The sequence below is a fragment of the Pocillopora verrucosa genome, chromosome 11 (genome assembly GCF_036669915.1).
Source record: "Pocillopora verrucosa isolate sample1 chromosome 11, ASM3666991v2, whole genome shotgun sequence".
NCBI classification, from domain to species: Eukaryota; Metazoa; Cnidaria; class Anthozoa; order Scleractinia; family Pocilloporidae; genus Pocillopora; species Pocillopora verrucosa.
In genome coordinates, this window is record NC_089322.1 from 20,503,035 (window position 1) to 20,524,244 (window position 21,210).

Consider the following 21,210-nt stretch of genomic DNA (forward strand, 5'->3'; position numbering starts at 1 on the left):
TGTACTAGTACAGGTAAGGTATCTTGTTTATTGTCTGTGAACGTAAACCTGATCACCTGGTAAACTGAAGGAGTGTGTGGAATAGAGCCATATTCTCCAGAGTTTAACAGGGTAATTTAGTATTATCAACTGAGTTGATAACGTAAACTGGCCAACGTAAAGGTGTCAGAGCTGACGTTTCGAGCGTTAGCCCTTCGTCAATTGCTCTGACGAAGGGCTAACGCTCGAAACGTCAGCTTTTCAACTCTTTAACGGTGGCCAATTTACGTTATCAACTCAGTTGATAATACTAAATTACCCTGTTATACTCTTCCACCGACGCAGCACCACAGTTTCTTTAGAAACTTGCCCCCTTCCTGAGTTTAGCAGGTCACTCAAAAAATACCACTGACCAAACTCTTTGGCACGCAGCTGCAAGGTCTGGACATTTCAACACAAATGCAGTGATGCTAATGTGAGCTAAAATGTCTAGTTAATTTCTTGTGCTCGCTGGGTCTCAAGGCCGACTTTTGTTTTATCTTAGAAATAGTTTTGCCAATCCTATATGGGTTTTGTCACCGAACACATAAACGTTAGACGATTAAGTTTTTTCACCTTTTACAGGTGAGTCATTACACCTTTGCCATGTGCAGTTACCGTGAGAAGTCAGCTGAACCAACAGAGATGATGCACTTAGAGGGGTACACTGTGGATTACTGTGAAGCAGTCAGTGGTGGGTTACTCGGATAACATGTCCGATTGATTTCAATTGGTATCTCTGTTCTCAACTCTTTAGTAGTGCAAATTAATAATTAAGTATTGTACAAACATATCTCTTTTGTAGGTGAAGAGCACAAAGGTGGAAAGTTCTTCTTCAAAGCCGTAAAGGAAGGTGATCAAGTCTTGTTTGCGACTGATGAGGAACTTGAGAGACAGATCTGGGTTAATAAACTTTACACTGCTACTGGCCAATCCCACAAGCCCGTCGCTCCGAATTTATCAGCCATCAGTGTCCAGCCACATGTTAGCAACACCTTGACAAGACTGCAAGGAGGTAAGATGTTGAGCAGGCTATTGCGGGTATATATTTTCAGTAATGTCGGAGTTCCCTGTTAATCTTTACACCCTAGCGTCTGTATACGTATTTTCCATGCTGTTCTCTTTGCATTTCCTAAGGTGCTGACCAGGAGAATTTGTTTAACAATCAATAGTTTCTTAAGTTGGTGATCATTTCCTTTATTCTCGTGACCTTAACGTCGGTTTTTTTGTAGCTCCAGTTTACAAAATGTTTCTTTTTCACAACCCAGCTCCAACCACTTTAAAGAGCGTTTCCTAAAACGTTCTTTCGGCAATGGACGCAATTTATTCCAGATTGGTGTGGACTGAAACCGTTACGGTAGCATTTTAGCTTCTTTTGTGATGTAGACTACAAATTACTTTTTTGGTTTGGTATTTGTTGTTTTTGTTCATGTGTGTTTCTTTATTTGACTCATTAGATCACGACCGTGCTAGAAAACATGGCCTTGAGGACTTGATCCAAGCTGATCCTAGCTTTTTTAATCACCATGTTCTGTTTGAGAAGCTTCAGCTTCTCACTCTAACACACAGACTGAACGACTCCTACTCTTGTCTGGTATGGAACCTTCAAGATTTCTTTTGTAATTCTCCTTTCTAGCTTCACTACGTCACGTGAGAAATCGGTATCCTGCATTTTAAGCCGTCGAACATTTTTGCTCGACCACGATTGGTTTAAGGGCGTCACGTGATCCGATATGCTCTAACTAAAACGGGGGACTTTGGCTATAGGTACAGGTGTTTTGTGAAGTTTGTTGAGCCACAATGCTGTGTCATTTCTTTCAGGGTTGGTTTTCCCCTGGTCAGATATTTGTGCTGGATGAGTATTGCGCTCGATATGGAGTACGTGGCTGCCACAGACAACTGTGTTACCTCAGTGACATGTTGGACAGAGCAGAGGCTGGTGTAATGATCGATCCAACCTTACTACACTACAGCTTTGCATTTTGCGCATCACATGTGCATGGGAACAGGTCTGTGTCTTTTTGAGAGATGTGTTCACTCATAACTCAATATGCGGCCCTATCTCACTCGTGAGTTCTGTGAGATAAAAATACTTTTTTCCACATTTTCGATCCAAGCGGTATAAAGACGCTTGTCAGATATAAACCAGCTTCACTTCTGGCCTGACTCGGTTTATTCTTTTATATCAGGCCGGATGGCTTAGGAACCATTACAGTGGATGAAAAAACCCGGTTTGAGGATATTAAGATACGCCTCTGGAATCTTCTTGCCTATCAAATCACTCGTTTCAGGTATGAATTAGATATGATAAGCAAGCTCAATGACCATGGCAGGATTGCTCCACATCTTTTCTCGTCCTTTGTGCCCTCGTTGCTCATAAGTGGTTTTTTTTTTTTTTTTCCGCAGATATTCTTTTCCTTTTGGGAGACCAGAAGGGGCGCTTAAGGCTACGCTGTCTTTATTTGAAAGGGTAACTTGAATTTTAAAATTTGTTCTTTGATTGATTAACACCCTCTGTGCGATTTCTCTGCCATCTTTGCGGTTTGTGTGCAACTATTTTTTTGTCGCTGAAATTTATTACGTCACAGCTAAGTGGCCAGGTCGCTAAACATTAATCAAAATTGCGGCTTCTGTGCTTGGAAGAATGTTGGAAGAAATTCGATGCTGGTCTTTTTTAGGGGTTAAAGAGTTAAGTGATGAATCTTGTTATCGTCGTTAGGTTATGATGAAGGATATTTCCACACCAGTTCCACCAGAGGAATTCAGAAAGGAAATCAGAAGCTGCCTCCATCAAGCCGCTCTTGTTAATTATACCCGGGTCTCGGCTTATGCAAAGATTGAAGGTAGGTCTTGACTTTTTTCCAGGAATTTGTTAATCGTTTGATCTCCTTGGATGATCTACCGCCGCCTGCAAAACCTCTCACTGCCGTCCGTTGAGCCCGCGATCAACATCACGTGTTTGAGTTTCGCCTTACAGCACAGCCACCTCTTCTAGCATCGGCAGCCACTCATGGAAAACATCATTGAAACCTTCTAGTATATATTTAACGCGTAAAGTTATAATAAGACATGAGTGAAGAACTTTACACAAACTGTTACAGTGCCTCTCTCTACTCAGCGGTGTAACGGCCAACAACAACATGTAAGGGATAGCTTACCAGCTGTCCTTCCTTTTCGGCGAAGCCCGTCGCGCAAGTCAAAAGGACTTTTTCGAGCGCCTCACTCCAAAAGCTTCCTGCGGCGCGCTAACATCAATTTTTTTTCACTGTTTGTTATTCGCGCAAAGGACTTCGGCGCAGAAGAGGAACTGCTCGTAGTCTATGTAAGGAAAACCTGAGAAAATGCTTGGATGGGGAGGAGAGGAGTTTGACATGGATGGACTGGTTCCCGTCTAGGGGTGGGGAGGGGTAGCAATGTTCTTCGTCCTTCGACGGAACAGTAACAGGGATAACTCCACGCTCCACTCTCCTTGTATACAGAACAACAACAAAATGTATCCCAACGTTTACCTTCTAGAGTCATCCGGAAATCACGTGTCACCTGAGACTAAACTGAATGACATCATGCATTTGGCGGAACTGTGTATTGATTTGCTCCATCAGAATGAAGAACATCATGCTGAGGTATGGAGGTACATGGGCGTTAACCGAATGGCATCTTGTTCCTCAAATTTTTATTTATTTTTCTTGTTTTCATTTTTATCAACTCAGTGGAGTCAGAATACTCGTTCTAAGCTCCTTACTTGATCATTATGCGGCCAATGTACGCAGAGCATTCGATTATCTTTTCCTTCAAATTGTTTATTTTTCTTTATGTCCAGGCGTTGGCTTGGGTTTCCGACCTGATGGTAGAACATCAGGAAATCTTCTGGTCTCTGTTCACTGTTGATATGGATGCTGCTCTGGCTGCACAGCTTCCTGACACATGGGAGAGTTTTCAGCTGTTTCAACTGTTAAATGAATATCTCTGTAATGATAGTAAGTAACAGTCAACGTTTAAAACCTGGGCCCAGTTGTACGAAGGCCGGTTACTGCTAAACCTAGGCTAAACTTTAATCCGGGTTTCGTTCTTCCTTTGTACAAATACCTTCTCGGGAAAGTTTTCTCTTTTTCTTTTAAAAAATCCAATAATCAAATTCTACACATTTTTTTTGTTAAAGCCTTCAGATCTGACATCAGATTTCACACTAATCCTGGGTTATCTTAACCCAGCTTTGAACAACCCGGCCCTGAACAACAAGAACGCTATGAATGAGAAAAGAAACCCCTAACCTTTTGATTCCTTGGAGTGACTAGCATCTAATTTCTCCTTAAAATATCCCCCCTGAATCACAACTTAAGCTCACCGGAATAAAGGAAATTATCACCAACTGAAAAAGGGCTTGATTGTTATACAAATTCTCCTTGTCAGCACTTTAGGAAATCTATAGAGAGTAGTATGGAAAACAGGCATACTGATGTTAGAGTGTAAATGGTGCAAAGATTCCAAGACATGTATCACTGTGATTTAAGGCTTTCCAATGATGGAGTGGGCTCGCGAAAACTCGCCTTCTTTCAACGGAAAAAACACAATAGCGGTCAACTTGATTTGACGAATCTTTTGCAAGGGAGGGGCGCTTCTTGAAAATTTAAGATGTTGAAAGGGTTACCTATTCAAGGAGAGGTGCTGATGTAAGGATTCGCAGTATGCGTACCTTATTTTGCTATGTTCTCTCCTTCTGTCTAGCCAACCTCAATCGTGGGAAATTCCACCGTCATTTACGAGATATGTTCGCTCCTCTTGTTATTCGATATATTGATCTGATGGAGTCGTCCATTGCGCAGTCACTGCACAAGGGATTTCAAAAAGAGAACTGGACTCCTCTCAGGTTAGAGCCGTGACAGTTTTAGACCTGTGCGAAATTTTTTGTGAACAGTTATCTTATTTATTCTGTATCCCTTTTTGTAGAGAAGGGTGCCGTGCCTCGGAGGACTTGTTCTGGAAGTTGACTGTACTGCAACAGTTCATTGCGGAACTAAACTGGCCCGATGAGGTGTTAGCGTCTCATCTTATGAAGAGACTTAAGTTGATGGCTTCAGATATGGTTCAGTCCTGTGTGAAAAGGTAATTTTATAGTATAATTGTTCAGTCAACTCTGATTAGAGCGGCTTATTGTTCGCAAATTATGAAAACCAGGTTCTCACGGGAAAAAAACCCTTCCCTGAAGAAAAAAAAAAACGCTTTGTGCAATTGGTTGGAGAAGAAATTCTTACTGTTGCTGTTGTTTATAATTCTCTACAGTCTTTGCATGTAAACGTCATACGCCCTTTGGGATAAACTCCTTCCTCGACGGGTTATTTATGACCAATCCTGATCATCTTTAGATCCTGTTTTGTTTTTAATCCTTATGTGAGGTTATATTTTACAAAATCTGGAGAACATGATCAAGGTAACTCTTATCCTAACCTTTTTACTCTCGTTGCTCTCAGAACGAAGGCCGCGTTTGACAAATGGCTGAAACAAACCAGTTTCAGTCTGGAACTACTCGTGCCCAGGACCGTCTGTGTCATGCTCAACGTCGTCATACAGGCTAAGAAACAGGTAAATCCTGTTTAGAATCCCGTTCCTAAGGATTCAGGTCGCGCAAAACGTTTTTATGCGCGTTACAAGATGAGACCCATTGCATGTCAGTGTTAGTCTAAGGACTTCGTACAAACTCGTGGTCAGCGATAACGTTTTGGTGTCCTAGAGTGCTTTAATTCCCTTTGTTTAGTGGACGTTTTGTTATTTCTTATGTCAAGTCGTGAGTTTTTTTTTTGGCTATTTTTCCCAAATGAATTATGTTTTGAAGATACCCTTCAATGAAAGGTGACAGGAGGTTTGACTTGGGCGTAAATTAGAGAAGTCTTTGATTGAGAATTAAAAGTAAAGTTAGATTGCTTTGCTTTTATTTATTACATCCCGTGATTGGACCAGAGAATCCTTGCCACCCTAGTTATTGTGACCAACAGGGGTTTGGTTCTAGGACACTCAGTCGAAATGCGTCCAAAGCGAACTGTTAATTCAGTTTTTAAGATAATTATACCACTCTCGTGAACTGGTTAGGAAAATTGAAATTGTACCAGAGGACAATAAGGGTTCAATAAAATGTTTAAAAATCTCGTGAGTTAAAAATATTACCTCTGTTGATATTTATAGTCCAGATTCCTTTGTGCGAGGGAAGAGTCCGAGAGTTGCGAGGTAAATAAATGGATATATATCATTTCTATTTTAGCGTCGAAAATGGCGAGTTTTACACTAGTGTTGTTTTAGAACGCGTTGAGATTGATAAGAAATCTACTGTGTGATACAAAACTTAGATTCATTCAGTTCTTGGTTACTCGCACTTTTCCTTTCTTGAGCCCACTTTTGTTTCCTTGAGTTTCCATCAGCTCCGTGTTGTGATTACTTTGGTCGTGGGTTTACAGACAATACCTAAAAAAGTGGTATTTCTTTATTGTATTGAACAGATTTCCTTTCTCGTTTTATTTTACAGTATCGGTATCACTCAGATGTCAACATCTTTCTAAAGGATGTTATCCAAGAGATGTTTTCATCTTTTATTTCCAAGGTTCGCAAGACGTTATAAGATTCCTTTTTCCTTTTTTCAATTTACTCTCATGTTTGTTACACAGGAAACTGTTCTAATCTTGTCTTTGCTCCTTCCGTTTTAATTTAAATCCGTGTTCATTTATCTTTTAGCTGAACACCGTGCTGGAATCGTTGTTGTCAAAGGTGGCACGTTATGACCAGGGATCCATACTTGCTCCGATGTTCTCTCTGAGGGTATGTTCATTTTTATTTCACCGCGGAGACTTGGTATCTTTCTGGCCTATTAGTGTTAATGCGTTTAACACCTGATCGCAGAAGTCGGAGTTCTCGAGAAAGACACGATACTTTTACTTCGCCGTTCTTCGCGCGAGAGTACAGAGAAATTTTCAGATGACTGTCAAAAGTAATCCGACCAGCTTTGCTTTGGTTTCGCTTTGCGTCGCTTGTTTTTTAATTCAGAAAACTTGCGTCAATTTTTTCAACCGATTAGATTCAAAACTAAAATCAATTGCGCCTTTGTCACTCGCGTTTTCCCGCGCTTCGAGAAGTCTGCTTGTTTTTCTTTCAAGTTCTCATCTGTCGGTAAACCCTGAAAACCCCAAAGAGTGACCAGCATCTATATCACTCTTGAATCACACATTTAGGTCCTGAGAATGAAGGAACTGATTAACCCTTTAACTCCCAAGATCTCATTAGTAATTCTCCTTACTGTCTGTCATACAATTCTTATGCTGTAAATTTGGAGAATTTGGTATTGGATCAATTAATAATCCTTTAATTGATATTTTACTTGATTCTCATCACTTCTATGCTTGATATTGTATTGATATTGTAAGGAGAAATTCTCTCTTGGTCACTCATGGGAGTTAAAGGGTTAAGAAGAACTTGAACACATCCGATTTTGAGGCTGGTTTATTTTCAGTACATTGACTTCTCTATGAATTCCTAATTATTTTCATTTGAATCACATCCAATATACCTCAGACTTATATAGGTATTTATATTCCTAGACACTTAATGAATCTAAACTTATATATAGATATTTTAATTAACATAGTATTGTTTATTTAACTATTGTAAAAAAAATTTTATTAATTAGTATTAAGCAGGTCCACATCAGCTACGGCTGACTGACTCTCAACCTGTATTAACAAATAAATTATGTTAATTTATGTTATGTTATGATTGTTAAGCAAATTCTCGTTGCCGTATGTTGTTGTTCGTATAGAGAGCAGTGTGGAGAAAATACATACTGATGTTAGGGTGTAAAGGGTGAAAAAGTCAATCCTTCAACCACGCTACTTCCGTAATTTGCCCAAAAATGCCCGAGTCCACATTTGCTTTTTACAGAACCAACTGGTTTTCGTCTTAAAAATTTGCTATCCTCACTTACGTTCCCATTACATGGAATATATACTGTTTTTCATTGTACCACGTTTTTAATGTGTGTGATTCTGTTTTCAGAATCCTGGGACAGAACTTGAAGAATCCTACTTGAATTTTGTCAAACTTAATTTAGAAAGTTTCAGAGATTACTTGAACGACGAGAAAATGAAAAAGCAGTTAGTAAAGGTCAGTTAAAAGCTTAGCATATAATTTATACAATTTTAAAGCAGAGATATACAGTAATATGTGTCTCCACCCTCGTTGTCCAGGATTACACACACTCTAAGTTTACCTCCTTTAGAATTTTCAGCTTTTGCTTTGATGCTTTCAGGACTGGTACACGTCCATAATAACGAAGATATTTGACTGGCTATCGGACAGAGTGAACATGGCGTTACACCAGTACCAGGTCCAGACTCTTCACGCACTTGCGGCGGTAAGTAATGTCACGCAACTCATTCCGCATAATTTATGTCACGTAACGTTATGCATTTCTCCCTGTTCTTTCTTTTCGAGTGATTTTCTTTACAGAACTTTTTGGAAAGAGATTGTTTAGTGTGAGCGTGGTGGTTACAAACAATCCTTTTTAATCGATTATAATTTCTAACTATTCAATTTTCATTTTTCAATCTATTTAATCATTTGATCACCTGCTTTTTTTGTACTGTAGCAGTTAGCTATTTTGAATTTTCTAAGCAAGCTTGCAAAAATTTCCAGGAGCTCCCGCAGTTTGTCAACGAGGACTTATCGTCAAGCCGAGCCATTTATTCCGGCACATACAAAACCATGTTTTGTCGGATCCGAATGGAGGACGCCATGTTAAAGGGTCAAAGCATCTACGGCGCAGAGGATCAGTCTTACCCCGGAGAGGATGGGGAAGATGACGGCAAGGAGACTGAGTCGAGTGACGAAGAAGCACTCATTAGATTGGAGACTGGAAACTAGTGTTTTGTTGGAAATGTTGAGAAACGCTTTGTAATCAGATAACTAATAGTTTATTAAGATAATTTACGCTTAAGTATTGGCGTAAACTATAATAAATTAAAATATGTTATTATTATTATTGTTATTATTATTATTATTATTAAGCAACATAAAAATTTTCTGTATGTTTTATGATAGTTCAAAAATTTGTCAGATGAAAGTATTGGTAAATAGATGAATGAGATAAGGTGCCAGGAAGACTGTGGTGCTGCGTTGGTGAAGGATTTTATAGGACAATTCGGTTTTATCAACTGAGTCGATAATGTAAATTGGCCGCCGTACAGAGTTTCTAAAGCGGACGTTTCGAGCGTGAGTCTTTCGTCAAATCGGGCTCAGGATTAACACTTAAAAAAACTCTTTACAGTGGCCAATGAACATCATCATCTCAGTTAGTAAAACCAAATTATAGTAGTAAATAGAGTTATTTCAGAAATCCCTTAACTATTGTCTCGTCAGCATTTCAAGTAGCAAGGTGTCAAGAAGTAAGAGGTATTATTTAGCCTCAAATAAGTAAGTTATTTGTTCTTAATCTTGGCCAAGCTTTAGGAGTTACAAGCTTCGAGAATTGTTCTTTCCGCGGGGAAGAAAGTAAAGTAAATATACTGTAGTCTTGGTAGCCTAAGAGGAAACTGTTCACAGGAAAAGGAAAAAAGGATATTCAATAATGAATTACACGCCTATATCTTGTTTTGAAGGAAAGAATTAATTCACTCGTTTGTCGTGTGGAAAGGAAAAACATTGAGTATGTCTGGGCTTGGGATCCGCGCCTCGAGTGCCACTTTGTTGTTCACACCACATTATGACGTCATCTGTGATACATAACTGAACAGAAGCAAGGCAACATGGAATCTACATGTCAAGTAGATGGCTACTAGCGTAACTAATCAGACTGCAGCTTTTACGATACACCACTTGTAGATTTCTAATAACGCGTGATATATCATGGGTGAGAGAGAGAGAGGGAGATAGAGGGGGAGAGAGAGAAAACTTCCAATTTATCTGAAGTAAATGCACACAGTAGTTTATTTTCCCTAAGCTGCATTGGTTAACGCACACTGTAGTCTCCTTCGAAGCCATTGTTTTGTCTCGTCACGCAACGCCCTCTCTCCCGCGTTGGAGAGAGACCGTTGCGTGACAAGAGCGAACAACGGCTGCGAACGTTAGCATGCGGGACCTCATTATAAGCATTTGGTAACCAGCGCTTCTTCGCCCGTACGAACGTATGAGACCTTCAGGAACACGAGCCAACGAGGGGTGCGCACGGGGTCTGGTACAACTAATTAGTGCCAGATTCCCTGCAAACCTCACGCTGACTTGTCTTGCAAGGCAAACCCGATCTCGGACCTCTCAGGGGTGGGCTGAGATTCATCATGCGCCTATAACCTTAAAATAGACACATGCTACTGGTTCTAATTTTAAATTTGGCTGTTTCACCATACAAAGCAATGAAGCGTTCAGAGTTAGAGTCAAGGTAAGCACGATATTTATTTGTTAATGCGCTGATGTGTTCATGTGATTCTCATAAATTTTCCAATTCATATTTCAACGCCTTTGTAACTAGAGCTGCTCTTACAGAGACCATTATTATATTTATTAATATTCTGACACAACATGAATTGCCATAGAAGCACGTCGTTCTTAAAAAATTCCCTCTTTTCTTAAAATTTTCTTCGTATCCCTCGGAGGAAAAAATTTCTGACGCATTAACATCAGTATTTCTGCCGTGTTGAGTCAAATTCGTTTCATTCATATCTATCCATCAGCGGGATAACAATCAAACCGCTTGTGTGAACTTAGTTAAATATACATGCCCAATTTGTGCCCAAAAACGTCATGAGAAGTTTACAAATGTTAACTTCATGTACATATTGCTTTTCACGCGCGGGGTCAGTTGTCTTCAGCAAAACAAGTTTTCAAATTCAGAAAGATGGTATACATTGTTATTGTTCCCAATGTAAACAATGGGTGAAATAAGGCCGTTCGAAATTGAAAATCATATCAAATCTCCGTATGTCCCGGTTCGTCTAATGTTGTTTCCTTAGCCGTCCTAAGAAGCTTAAGATTTTTCAGAGTAAGTTGTAACGCAGAGTATATACGAATCGCACAGTATTGCTAAATTTCAAATTAATTCAAGGCGGGGAAATCTAGTCTGTTTGAAAATTTAACCTTGTGCGCTTAATTTATGGAGAAGATGATGAGCGATTGATTTTCAGGTTCCTACACGGGTTTTTTTTTGTTCCTATTCTGTACAGATCGAACTTAATCTTTATACTTGGTAATCGTTTTTCCCTCTTCGGTTCATCAAATTTTTTTTCATTCATTTGACTTCTATTTTACAAACGTTTTTACGTCTTTCTTGCGATAGCTATTCGCATTTATCTTTGTTTTCGAGAGAAAGTCTTATTTCAGTTTCGTAATTTTGGTTTCATCAGTCATGCGACCAGAATATCAAACACGACAAGCTTCTTGTGAAAAATGGTAAAAAATAAATTTAGAAACAATTTTTCCCGCTTACAAAACTAGTATGTTTTGCACTAGATATTCAAAGCCAGACCATTTAAACCTCGAAAAATCTTAGATTTTGGCATAGATTTGTTTGATTTAAACTGATCATAGTCTGAAAAATAAAATGATGAACTCAATTTTAGGCCTTTAACTTCTATAATCTTACTTAGTCTCCTTTGCAAATGTTTCAAATATGACAGTAAATATTTTTAGAGAATGAAGTGTTGCGACAATTTGACACCGTCCAGCTGACAGATCGATCGATACACTTCCTTGTTCAAATATGGCGCAACAAAAATCAAATCCAAGAACAGCGATTGTTGATGTGGAAAGAAAAGCGCTACAATGTTGTTCAAAGTACGCAATGGGCGAAACAGAAAGTCATATTGATACATCTAAGACCAAGAGATGATCAACTGCAGTTAATAGTTTCTAATCTTAGACCGATCAAACTTAGCACTTTGTTCTCACACGAGTTGCTTACATTTATCTTTGTTTCTCGCCACTTCCGGTCTCATCACCCAAACAAAGCGTGTTTATTTTTAAAAAGGATGGTTACCAGCTAAAAAACTAAATTTAATAATAGTTATTCTTTTCCCGCTTTGAAAAAAATTTGTTTCCAGTTAAAATTTAGCAAAAAAGAGTTGTAATTCCATACAATCTGAAAATATTTGTGGAGACCTTCCAAATTCAAATCAAGTTTTGATTTGATTGCAAAATATTTAAGGTCTGCATCATCTTAGCCTTTTGAAGTTATTATCTCATCAGCAATTCTTTCTTCTAGCTCCCTCACATTACCTTGCTAGTGAGTAGGGAGAATTCAATGTTGTATGCGGAAAAAAACTCGGCTGATGAATATTCTCGTCGCTTGTTCACTGAGTAATATGTTGTTATTGGAAAGAGAAGCAACATGTTCGTCACTTCTGTAACTTGAAGGTTTTAAAAATCGGGCAAAGAGAAATTAAAACCACCAAACTCTTATCAATGATATGTGAGCTGCAATATTCATTGAGATATCGTATCTGTAATGCAAGTTCCATCCTTGTTAGGTTTACAATGATTACTTTTAACCGATAATTTTCCTTTCACAAGAATGCGAACGTAACACGATTGGTAAGTTAACCGCTGTTCTACTGGTGATAATTTTTTGAAAGCTGTATCCAAATCTGCTCTACGATTATTGTGATTTGAACCCAGATGATACACTTGTGACTGGTGTGAAAAAAAGAATGAAAAAGGAACGTTGCGCTCAGACATTTGTGAGAAGGAAGACAACCACAAATTCCCTAAAAACACTTTATAAACTTATAAAAGTGTTACTTTTGTTAACCTTTTTTTCTGTTGATTCTTTCTGACGACAACAGACAGGAGAGAGCCGTTATGAGTGAGGCTGCAGAAATCTTGCAATCAGTCAAGATAGGTCTAAATGTCGTCATATTTCTTCTGAACACTGATCGTGGCCTACAAGTGACTGAGTTATGTAATGAATGTGGGATTCTACTTCAAAACCTTGGCTCTGGTAGTCACCTTGATATCTCTGATGTACTATTCAATGCATACAACGCCATCTCTGGTTACACGGATGCGGAAAGACATGCTGTCCCACTTCTTAAAACGTTCCACCTTGCTTGGGGACTAATCACAGAGCTGGGAGAGAAATGTTATGCACAAAGCCGGTTTGTAGAGGCGAAGCAACTCTTTAAAGGCGTACTCACCATCATGAAAACGATTGGTGACAAAAGACAAGAAGTAATGGCTTATGGAAGACTTGGACTTGTCTGTTCTCGCCTCAGAGAATTTCAGAAAGCTAAAAAATATCACGAGAAAGCACTTGCCATCGCGATAGAAATTGGCGACAGAGAAGGAGAAGGAATAATGTGTGGGAGCCTCGGAGTTGTGTTTGATTCCCTTGGTGAATATCAGAAGGCTAAAGAATATCACGAGAAAGCACTTGCCGTCGCGATAGAAACTGGCGACAGAGAAGAAGAACGAATAACATACGCGGACCTCGGACATGTGTTTTATTCCCTTTGCGAATATCAGAAGGCTAAAGAATATTTAGAGAAAGCACTTGCCGTCACGATAGAAATTGGCGACAGAAAAGGAGAAGGAGCAATATACGTGAACCTCGGAAATGTGTTTTATTCCCTTAGCGAATATCAGAAGGCCAAAGAATATTACGAGAAAGCACTTGCCATCCAGATAGAAAATGGCCACAGAAAAGGAGAAGGAACAACATACGGGAACCTCGGAAATGAGTTTGATTCCCGTAGCGAATATCAGAAGGCTAAAGAATATGAGGAGAAAGCAGTTCCCATCGAGATAAAAATTGGCGACAGAAAAGAAGAGGGAACAACATACAGGAACCTCGGAAATGTGTTTTATTCCCTTAGCGAATATCAGAAGGCTAAAGAATATTACGAGAAAGCACTTGCCATCGATATAGAAATTTACGACAGAGAAGGAGAAGGAACAACATACAGGAAAATCGGAACTGTGTTTGATTCCCTTAGCGAATATCAGAAGGCTAAAGAATATCACGAGAAAGCACTTGCCATCATGATAGAAACTGGGGACAGAAAAGGAGAAGGAACAACATGCGGGGTCCTCGGAAATGTGTTTCATTCCCTTGGCGAATATCAGAAGGCTAAAGAAAATTTAGAGAGAGCACTTGCCATCGCGATAGAAATTGGCGACAGAAAAGGAGAAGGAGCAACATACGGGAACCTCGGAAATGTGTTTCATTCCCTTGGCGAATATCAGAAGGCTAAAGAATATCAAGAGAAAGCACTTGCCATCGCGATAGAAAATGGCCACAGAAAAGGAAAAGGAACAACATACGGGAACCTCGGAAATGTGTTTTATTCCCTTGGCGAATTTCAGAAGGCTAAAGAATATCACGAGAAAGCACTCGCCATCATGATAGAAATTGGCGACAGAGAAGGAGAAGGAGGAACATACAGGAACCTCGGAAATGTGGTTGCTTCCCTTGGCGAATATTCAAAGGCTAAAGAATATTTCGAGAAATCACTTGCCATCGTGATAGAGATTGGCGACAGAAAAGGAGAAGGAGAAACATATGAGGAACTTGGAAATGTGTTTCATTGCCTTGGCGAAAATCAGAAGGCTAAAGAATATTACGAGAAAGCACTTGCCATCGCGACAGAAATTGGCGACAGAAAAGGACAAGGTACCGCAATTGTTAGGCTTGGAACAGTTTACGTTAATCTTGATAAGAATTGGGAAGCTAAAGAACATTTTGATAAAGCAGTCGGCGTCAGTATTACTCTTGGTGACAGAGAACTAGAGGTCGAGGCCACTTTAGGTTTGGCAATTGTCTCTTGTAAAGTGAATGACTTTCAGAAGGCAAAAGAGCATTGTGAGAAGGCGCTTACAATCAGCAGAGAATGTGAAAATAGAACGTTAGAAGCAAGTGTTTACCTAGACCTTGGACGTGCATCCCAATGTTTTGGTGAATTTGGCAAGGCAGCAGATAATTTAGAGAAAGCTCGTTCCATAAGCAGCCATATGGGACACAAATCGTTGGAGTTTGTAAGCCTTCTGAGAATTACAATGTTAAAGATATCACAGTCAGAAGCTGTGGAGGCAATGGAATATCTTATTCAATGTATTGGAAAATATGAACAAATCAGAACTCTGCAGAAAGGAAACAGTGGATTTCAAATATCTCTGTTGGAGACACTCGGTACTTTTCCTCACCAGTTACTTGCTTCTCTCCTTTGTTATACTGGAAAATTTCGAGATGCTCTCTATGTTGAGGAGCTGGGACGAGCAAGAGTCCTCACAGAATTCATGGCAGACAAGTACTCCGCTAAAAGCCACATCTCAGCTGATCCACGATCATGGTTGGGCATTGAAAACGTCGTGAAAAGAGAAAGTAACTGTGTTTTTTTGTACATTTCGTATAGAGATCGGCAAGTTCTTCTCTGGGTATTGAAAAAAAATGGAGACATTTGCTTTCGAGAAACAGACAAAGTGAAAGTAGACACTCTTATTGCTGAGCAAGTTTGCAAAGTGGAAGGAGTTTTCAAAAAGAGCGCCGCCTGCTTTGGTGTCTTACCCGCAGCGAACTGCGAAGACCGATCGCTGGATGACAACGTGATGACATCTCTTCATGAAGAGAGCCAAGCAAACTTGCGAGGTGACGAAACCAAAGGTGCCGGAAGAAGTCATCATTTATGCTACGAGTGGATTTTCGCACCTGTGGCAGGTTTACTTACAGAGCCCGAAATCATCATTATACCGGATCGTGTTTCGTACCGAGTCCCATTTGCTGCCTTGCGTGATGGACCAGCCGGAAAGTATTTATCGGAGAAGTACAGAATACGCATCGTCCCTTCACTGACAACTCTCCAGCTAATTCAAGAATGTCCAGCAGACTATCACAGTCAAACTGATGCACTGGTTGCGGGTGATCCTACGGTTGGCAAAGTGCATTACAATGGAAGTCTCACTGATATTACACCATTGTTCTATGCAAATAAGGAAGCAGAGATAGTTGGTCAACTGCTGGGCGTTCAGCCTTTGTTAGGAAGTCGCGCAACAAAGCACGCGGTTCTTCAAGCAATACCCTCAGTGAGTCTGATACATCTTGCCGCACATGGAGATGCCAAAAGAGGAGAGATTGCTCTCTCTCCTGAACGTACTACTGACAGTATTCCACAAGAGGAAGACTACCTCCTAACAATGTCCGACATTGAAGGAGTTCAAGTGCGAGCTAAACTGGTGGTACTCAGCTGTTGTCACAGTGGGCGTGGACTGATTAAAAAGGAAGGAGTTATTGGAATCGCGCGAGCATTCTTAGCATCCGGTGCACGTTCAGTGTTGGTAGCATCGTGGGCTGTAGAAGACAAAGCAACAGCGAACCTCATGAAACATTTCTATAAACACCTTGTTCGTGGAGAAAGTGCCAGTGAATCTCTTCACCAGGCTGTACAATGGTTGAGAAGCAATGGTTTCCCCAAACCTTGCCAATGGGCTCCGTTTGTGCTGATGGGGGATAACGTGACATTTGATATTATGAAAAAAGGGTAAGTTTGATTATAATGAGCAATTTTCTACGACAAACCGAATAGCACGCTTAACTTGTTCAGTTCACTCAATTGTCGTAATTTTGTCTGTTTGTTTTTGTCTTTGTCTTTCATCCATAAAATGCCAAGAAAAAGCAGTTGATTTTATCTAGTGCAGAGCCAGAAGATTTTGACGAATCGCTCTCTAAAATTGGCCTTGAATTGGAGTTTCTTTTGTATGTAATATACTCAGAAATAATTACTAAAGTCGATACGATGCTAGACGCTATGACGATGAAGGTAACTTTAGAAGCTAAGAAAGTTTACTTTATCCGTAAAAAATCAACAAAAATAACACTAAATTGACAATCTTGAAGTCACTTTCGTATCATGCATGGTATGTTCGACAGGTTTGGATAATCATAGCCAATGTCATTGAAGAAAAAAGTAATTTCTTTTATTGGAAGTCTGTTCCGTTTACTTTAAAATTGAAATAGAGACAAATGGAAAATGCTTCTTTTTAGGAAAGAAGAACTCGAGGAAGACAGCAACGAGGCGGAGAAGAAACAGGGTGACAACTGATCCTACACAAAGATTCTTCTTCCTGTACATTGTCTTTCAATGGACACTGGTATCACTTGCGAAGACATTTTTTTAAATTTTCTTTTTAAGTCAAGAAATAAATTTTGCGTGCTTTTATAAGCAAGGCTTAATCGAAAGCCGGCGACATTGAAACCTGAAATTCAGCCGTTTGATCTATTAAGTATACTAGCAATAGGGAAATACAATAAATTGGGATAGGAAAACTGAACGCAGGAAATTAGTTTGATATTTAGAAAAGTGACAAAGTTGGCAAAGTTTCGTCAAGACTCAGAATTAATCCTTGATTTAAATCATTACGATCCTGTTTTCAATTCTCCCGTTGCATGCACACGTGATCATTAAAAAGTGATCAAGACTGTTCACAAGTGCAGGAGATGATAACGTAACAAACTAAGAGAAGAAGGAACAAAATACGCTGAGATACTAAACATATATTCAAATAGAAAAGAGAAGATAATTAAGTGAAAATCAGATAGAAAAGCGAACAATGTTTGAGATTTACCGCAATAATCAAACAGTGTTGGAAACAGCTATATAATAATCTAAAAATTAAATGGAAAAGGGAACAAACAGAGTGCAATATACTAAATAAAAAGCATTAATAAATAGAGAAGAAGAGAAACAGTGAGCCATTTATTGAGATAAAATTAGGAGAAAACATTGCGCGAGATACTAACGCCAAACAGAAGAGTGCAAACAGTTCACAGGTCATGAACGTGACAATCAGCCAGAATATCAATGGCAACGAATAGCGAGTTAGATATTAACTTGGAAATAAAACAGAGACGAGAAAAAGCTATGCGCAAGATACAACTGAACAAAACTACCAAACAGAGAGATGAAAAAACGTGCAGTGCGCAATATAATTGCAACAAACAAAGTGAAAAAGAACAAACAATGGATTGAACATTGACAAAAACGTCAGATTGGAAAGAAAAGGCACATTTATTGCACGAAACATTGAGGTAAAAGTCAGTACTGAGAAGAAGTAAAGAAACAGTGCACAAGACACTGATGTTACAAACGGTAAAACCGTAACCATGCAAGAATAATTTTTTTAGGTGGGTGAGTTGAGGTGGGACACTGTGTAACTGATGTTTTCATTTTTGTAAAAGAGCCTAAACCTTAAAAAGAACGAAAATATCGCATTACTTTACTTCTGTAAGAGAGAGAAAAAAAACCTTCCAATCTGTCTGAAATAAACTCGCACATTGGTATTTCGTGGTCTATTGTCTATGTGGTCTGAATAATTATAAACAAAAATAAACTTACTTTACCTTTACGCAGAAACTGGAGTAACGCCTTTGGTGGGAGCATGGCAACAAGAATAAGTTAGTTGAATAAAAAATGCCCGTTGGTGCCGCGGTAATTAACAGCGCCGATTTGAAAGATAAATTTTTGTTCTAGAGTTTAGTGTTCAGCCATTATCAAATTTTCCATTGTGATTCATAATGGACAAACGCTCGAAAAGTCAGCCTAGAAACTCTTTCCGGTGGCCAATTTACATTTTCAACTCAGGTGATGAAACCAAATTATCTTTTAGTTTCTTAACTTAGTTTATTAGTCAGCCGTTATCTTTTTTTTCGATTATAATCTATCATATGGGGACGTTAGTTTAGCCCTTTAGGCAAATAGGGGGTTATTGAAAAACATGTTTTACAAATTCAATCGTAAAACAGAATGTTTCGTTCTTAGGGCGTTCGTTTCTGATCGCCCCTCGCGCAAGTGGTTAGTAAGTCGTGTAGTTTGAAGAGTGACTCGTTATGGGGCGTAAGCTCAGCCCTTTAACCCTTTAACTCCCAAGATCTCTTTAGTAATTCTCCTACTGTCTGCCAAACGATTCTCATTATGCTAGTTTGGAGAATTTGGTATCGGATCAATTAGTAATTCCATAATTGATATTTTTCTTTATTCTCATCACTTGTCTGCATGATATTGTATAGATATAGTAAGGAGAAATTCTGTCTTGGTCACTCAGGGGAGTTAAAGGTTTAAAGGTTTAAGCTAGTTTAGCTAGTGGTTATTTTTATGTTTTTTTTAATTGACTTCAGTACGCCAAGTTGCGACCGCTTTGGTCACCATGGCGAAAGATAACAAAATCCTAGCGACACCAAACACCAATACATTTATGGCATGTTCTTTCGTTTGACTCCAAAGAGTTACTATCATCTAATTTCTCTCCTCGAAATATCAGCCTTGAATCACACATTTAGGTCAGGATAGTGAAGGAAATGATCACTAACTAGATCTTACTCGGTGTAAAAGACACAGATGACGTAAAAGACAGACGAAAGAACGAGGGAAAATGGACAACAATTTTCCATCGGTTGTCGGGTAAATCGTTCATCCCGAAGGCATTGTGACCTCAACTAACCTTACACATAACATTGGTGACGGCACACCCTCAAGGCGCCTGGAGTTAATCTCGCACCCAGATCATACCGTGTAACTGTTACAACCGTTTGGCTGTGGAAGGTCTGGGTACGAGACTAGCCTGGAGTGCCTTCAAAGCACCTTTAGGCAAAAACGCCTCGCTCGACTACAAGTAGTTGTTTTGGTTTGATTCATCACAACAAGTCATCTAAAATTTGATATCATAATGAATTACTACTACTACTAACTTCCGATGCCAAAGAACAAACTCTCCTGTTTCTCTTTAAAGACAGTTTTCTATCTCTAAATTTAATCTTGGAGATTATTTTGGTAAAATATGCCATCTAAAAAACTACAAACTACATTCTTTGATTTCTACCTTCTTTCCTCACAGTTATTGACTTAAATGGTATGGAATTCAGCTTGATTCATTCGAAACTTAAAGAGTGGTCGTCCACCAACAACTATTGTACTCACTCGTGGTTATCAGTTTGGAAACCATTTCTTTGCTTCATAATCTTCACTAAACAGAGGGGTAGTAACATCAGCCATCAAGTCCTCATCATTATTAATTGGTATATACCCCATTATTTGCATTACATGTTTACAATAATGTTCAATGATGTCAATATCATGGGGATGTACCTTCCATCGCCAACGATTCGCTGTTGCTGAAGCATCATCCATCATGAAAAAGTCCGGGGAACCCTCTATCAACATATCTTCTCGTTTTTTGGACGGATGGGTCGATTTGTTCAGCCATATTTTCACGTGATCGAGCACAGGCAACCCAGCAAAGTCGTACAAGCGTGACATCACTTTAAGTGGGTTCACTGCAAAATCTTCGTAACGCTGAACCAATATACGCCTGCGCCAGCTGAGAGGAAGGTTCTTCAGGAAAACTAGGTTATCTTCGCTTTGTTTACAATTCTGATAGCTAAACAAACGAAGTCCATCTTTACTTAACCGGCTGCTTCTGTCACTGGAAAAACCTATACTACGAGAAGACGGGATAACTGCACGAGGATCTTTTATAAGAAAAATAATTTGGCAGTTGGATTTCGATTTTCGACATGCTTGCAAAATATTCTTAATATCGTTTCCTGCGATGCGACTCATAAGAATTTTTGCAACGGTGACAGCATACTTATTACGACAAGTGGTTCCGTGAGATTTGTTCGTAAGAGGAAGACAAAGTTTTAAGTCCCATTTCGGGTCGGTCATTTCGTGCGGGCACAGGGGTGGCGAACCAATCGCACAACTTGCTCGGGAATGGCTTGGTTCTCGGTAGAAATGATCAAAATCTTCCAAAACAGCTCGACTGAAATTACACTGCAAAATGTTCGATAAAATGTTTATCATTAGGCTTGCATAGCGATCTTTGTTAGAGCCATTTTGTTTAGATGTTCTCTCTACGGTTTGTAACGGCTCGTGTAGGTAAAAGACAGATGGATGATGATTGAAAATCTCTCCAGTTATTGTAGAACCAGATCTTCCATGAGCTATGACCAAAATGCTTCTTCTTCGTCCCTTTGAATCGAGGCGTTCGTTATGGAAATCCGCCCACTCTTGGATATCCGCACTTTCCTGGAAATCGTGCCTTTTGCGGGGATATGGGCTGAGACCTGAGCGCATTTCTTTGTACAAACGTGCAGCGAGAAATATGGTGGAAATAATGGCAATAATGACTGCTAAAACTCGTAAAGGGATACGTCGTCTGCACGAGCGCAGTGCCATCTTT

General features: G+C 39.4%; 3 protein-coding genes across 3 annotated transcripts in view; 2 read left to right on the forward strand and 1 right to left on the reverse strand.

Annotated features, from left to right (window-relative positions):
• LOC131772816 (calcium-dependent secretion activator 1) overlaps positions 1-9,636 on the forward strand; it is a 16,272-nt gene extending 6,636 nt beyond the window's left edge. Inside the window, exons 9-27 of the mRNA XM_059088768.2 lie at positions 1-13; positions 604-712; positions 824-1,033; positions 1,476-1,612; positions 1,840-2,027; positions 2,208-2,309; positions 2,425-2,488; positions 2,738-2,861; positions 3,535-3,641; positions 3,839-3,995; positions 4,744-4,885; positions 4,966-5,121; positions 5,487-5,598; positions 6,196-6,237; positions 6,533-6,607; positions 6,739-6,822; positions 8,053-8,160; positions 8,306-8,410; positions 8,692-9,636. The exon at positions 1-13 is cut by the window's left edge and continues 54 nt beyond it. Of these exons, the coding sequence (XP_058944751.2) occupies positions 1-13; positions 604-712; positions 824-1,033; positions 1,476-1,612; positions 1,840-2,027; positions 2,208-2,309; positions 2,425-2,488; positions 2,738-2,861; positions 3,535-3,641; positions 3,839-3,995; positions 4,744-4,885; positions 4,966-5,121; positions 5,487-5,598; positions 6,196-6,237; positions 6,533-6,607; positions 6,739-6,822; positions 8,053-8,160; positions 8,306-8,410; positions 8,692-8,919 (2,263 nt within the window). The 3' untranslated portion in view covers positions 8,920-9,636. The remainder of the gene's footprint in view (positions 14-603; positions 713-823; positions 1,034-1,475; positions 1,613-1,839; positions 2,028-2,207; positions 2,310-2,424; positions 2,489-2,737; positions 2,862-3,534; positions 3,642-3,838; positions 3,996-4,743; positions 4,886-4,965; positions 5,122-5,486; positions 5,599-6,195; positions 6,238-6,532; positions 6,608-6,738; positions 6,823-8,052; positions 8,161-8,305; positions 8,411-8,691) is intronic.
• Positions 9,637-12,843: 3,207 nt separating this feature from the next.
• Positions 12,844-17,738, forward strand: LOC131772836 (tetratricopeptide repeat protein 28-like). The gene is made up of 3 exons (XM_066174091.1): positions 12,844-14,199; positions 14,347-16,514; positions 17,018-17,738. Exons 1-3 carry the CDS (start codon positions 12,844-12,846, stop codon positions 17,073-17,075), a joined length of 3,582 nt encoding a protein of 1,193 aa, XP_066030188.1. The 3' UTR covers positions 17,076-17,738.
• Positions 17,739-19,955: 2,217 nt separating this feature from the next.
• On the reverse strand, positions 19,956-21,206 carry LOC131772811 (carbohydrate sulfotransferase 4-like). Its single transcript, XM_059088765.2, has one exon. The coding sequence runs from the start codon at positions 21,204-21,206 to the stop codon at positions 19,956-19,958; it is 1,251 nt and encodes a 416-aa protein (XP_058944748.2).
• Positions 21,207-21,210: the final 4 nt, after the last annotated feature.

Bases quoted from the DNA above. Each gene is read 5' to 3' on its own strand.
- LOC131772836 (XM_066174091.1), top strand. From the start codon at position 12,844: ATGAGTGAGGCTGCAGAAATCTTGCAATCAGTCAAGATAGGTCTAAAT. The intron at 14,200-14,346 runs GTGTTTCATTCC...GGCGAATTTCAG, and splicing joins CATACGGGAACCTCGGAAAT to AAGGCTAAAGAATATCACGA. The intron at 16,515-17,017 runs GTAAGTTTGATT...GCTTCTTTTTAG, and splicing joins TTTGATATTATGAAAAAAGG to GAAAGAAGAACTCGAGGAAG.
- LOC131772811 (XM_059088765.2), bottom strand. From the start codon at position 21,206: ATGGCACTGCGCTCGTGCAGACGACGTATCCCTTTACGAGTTTTAGCA.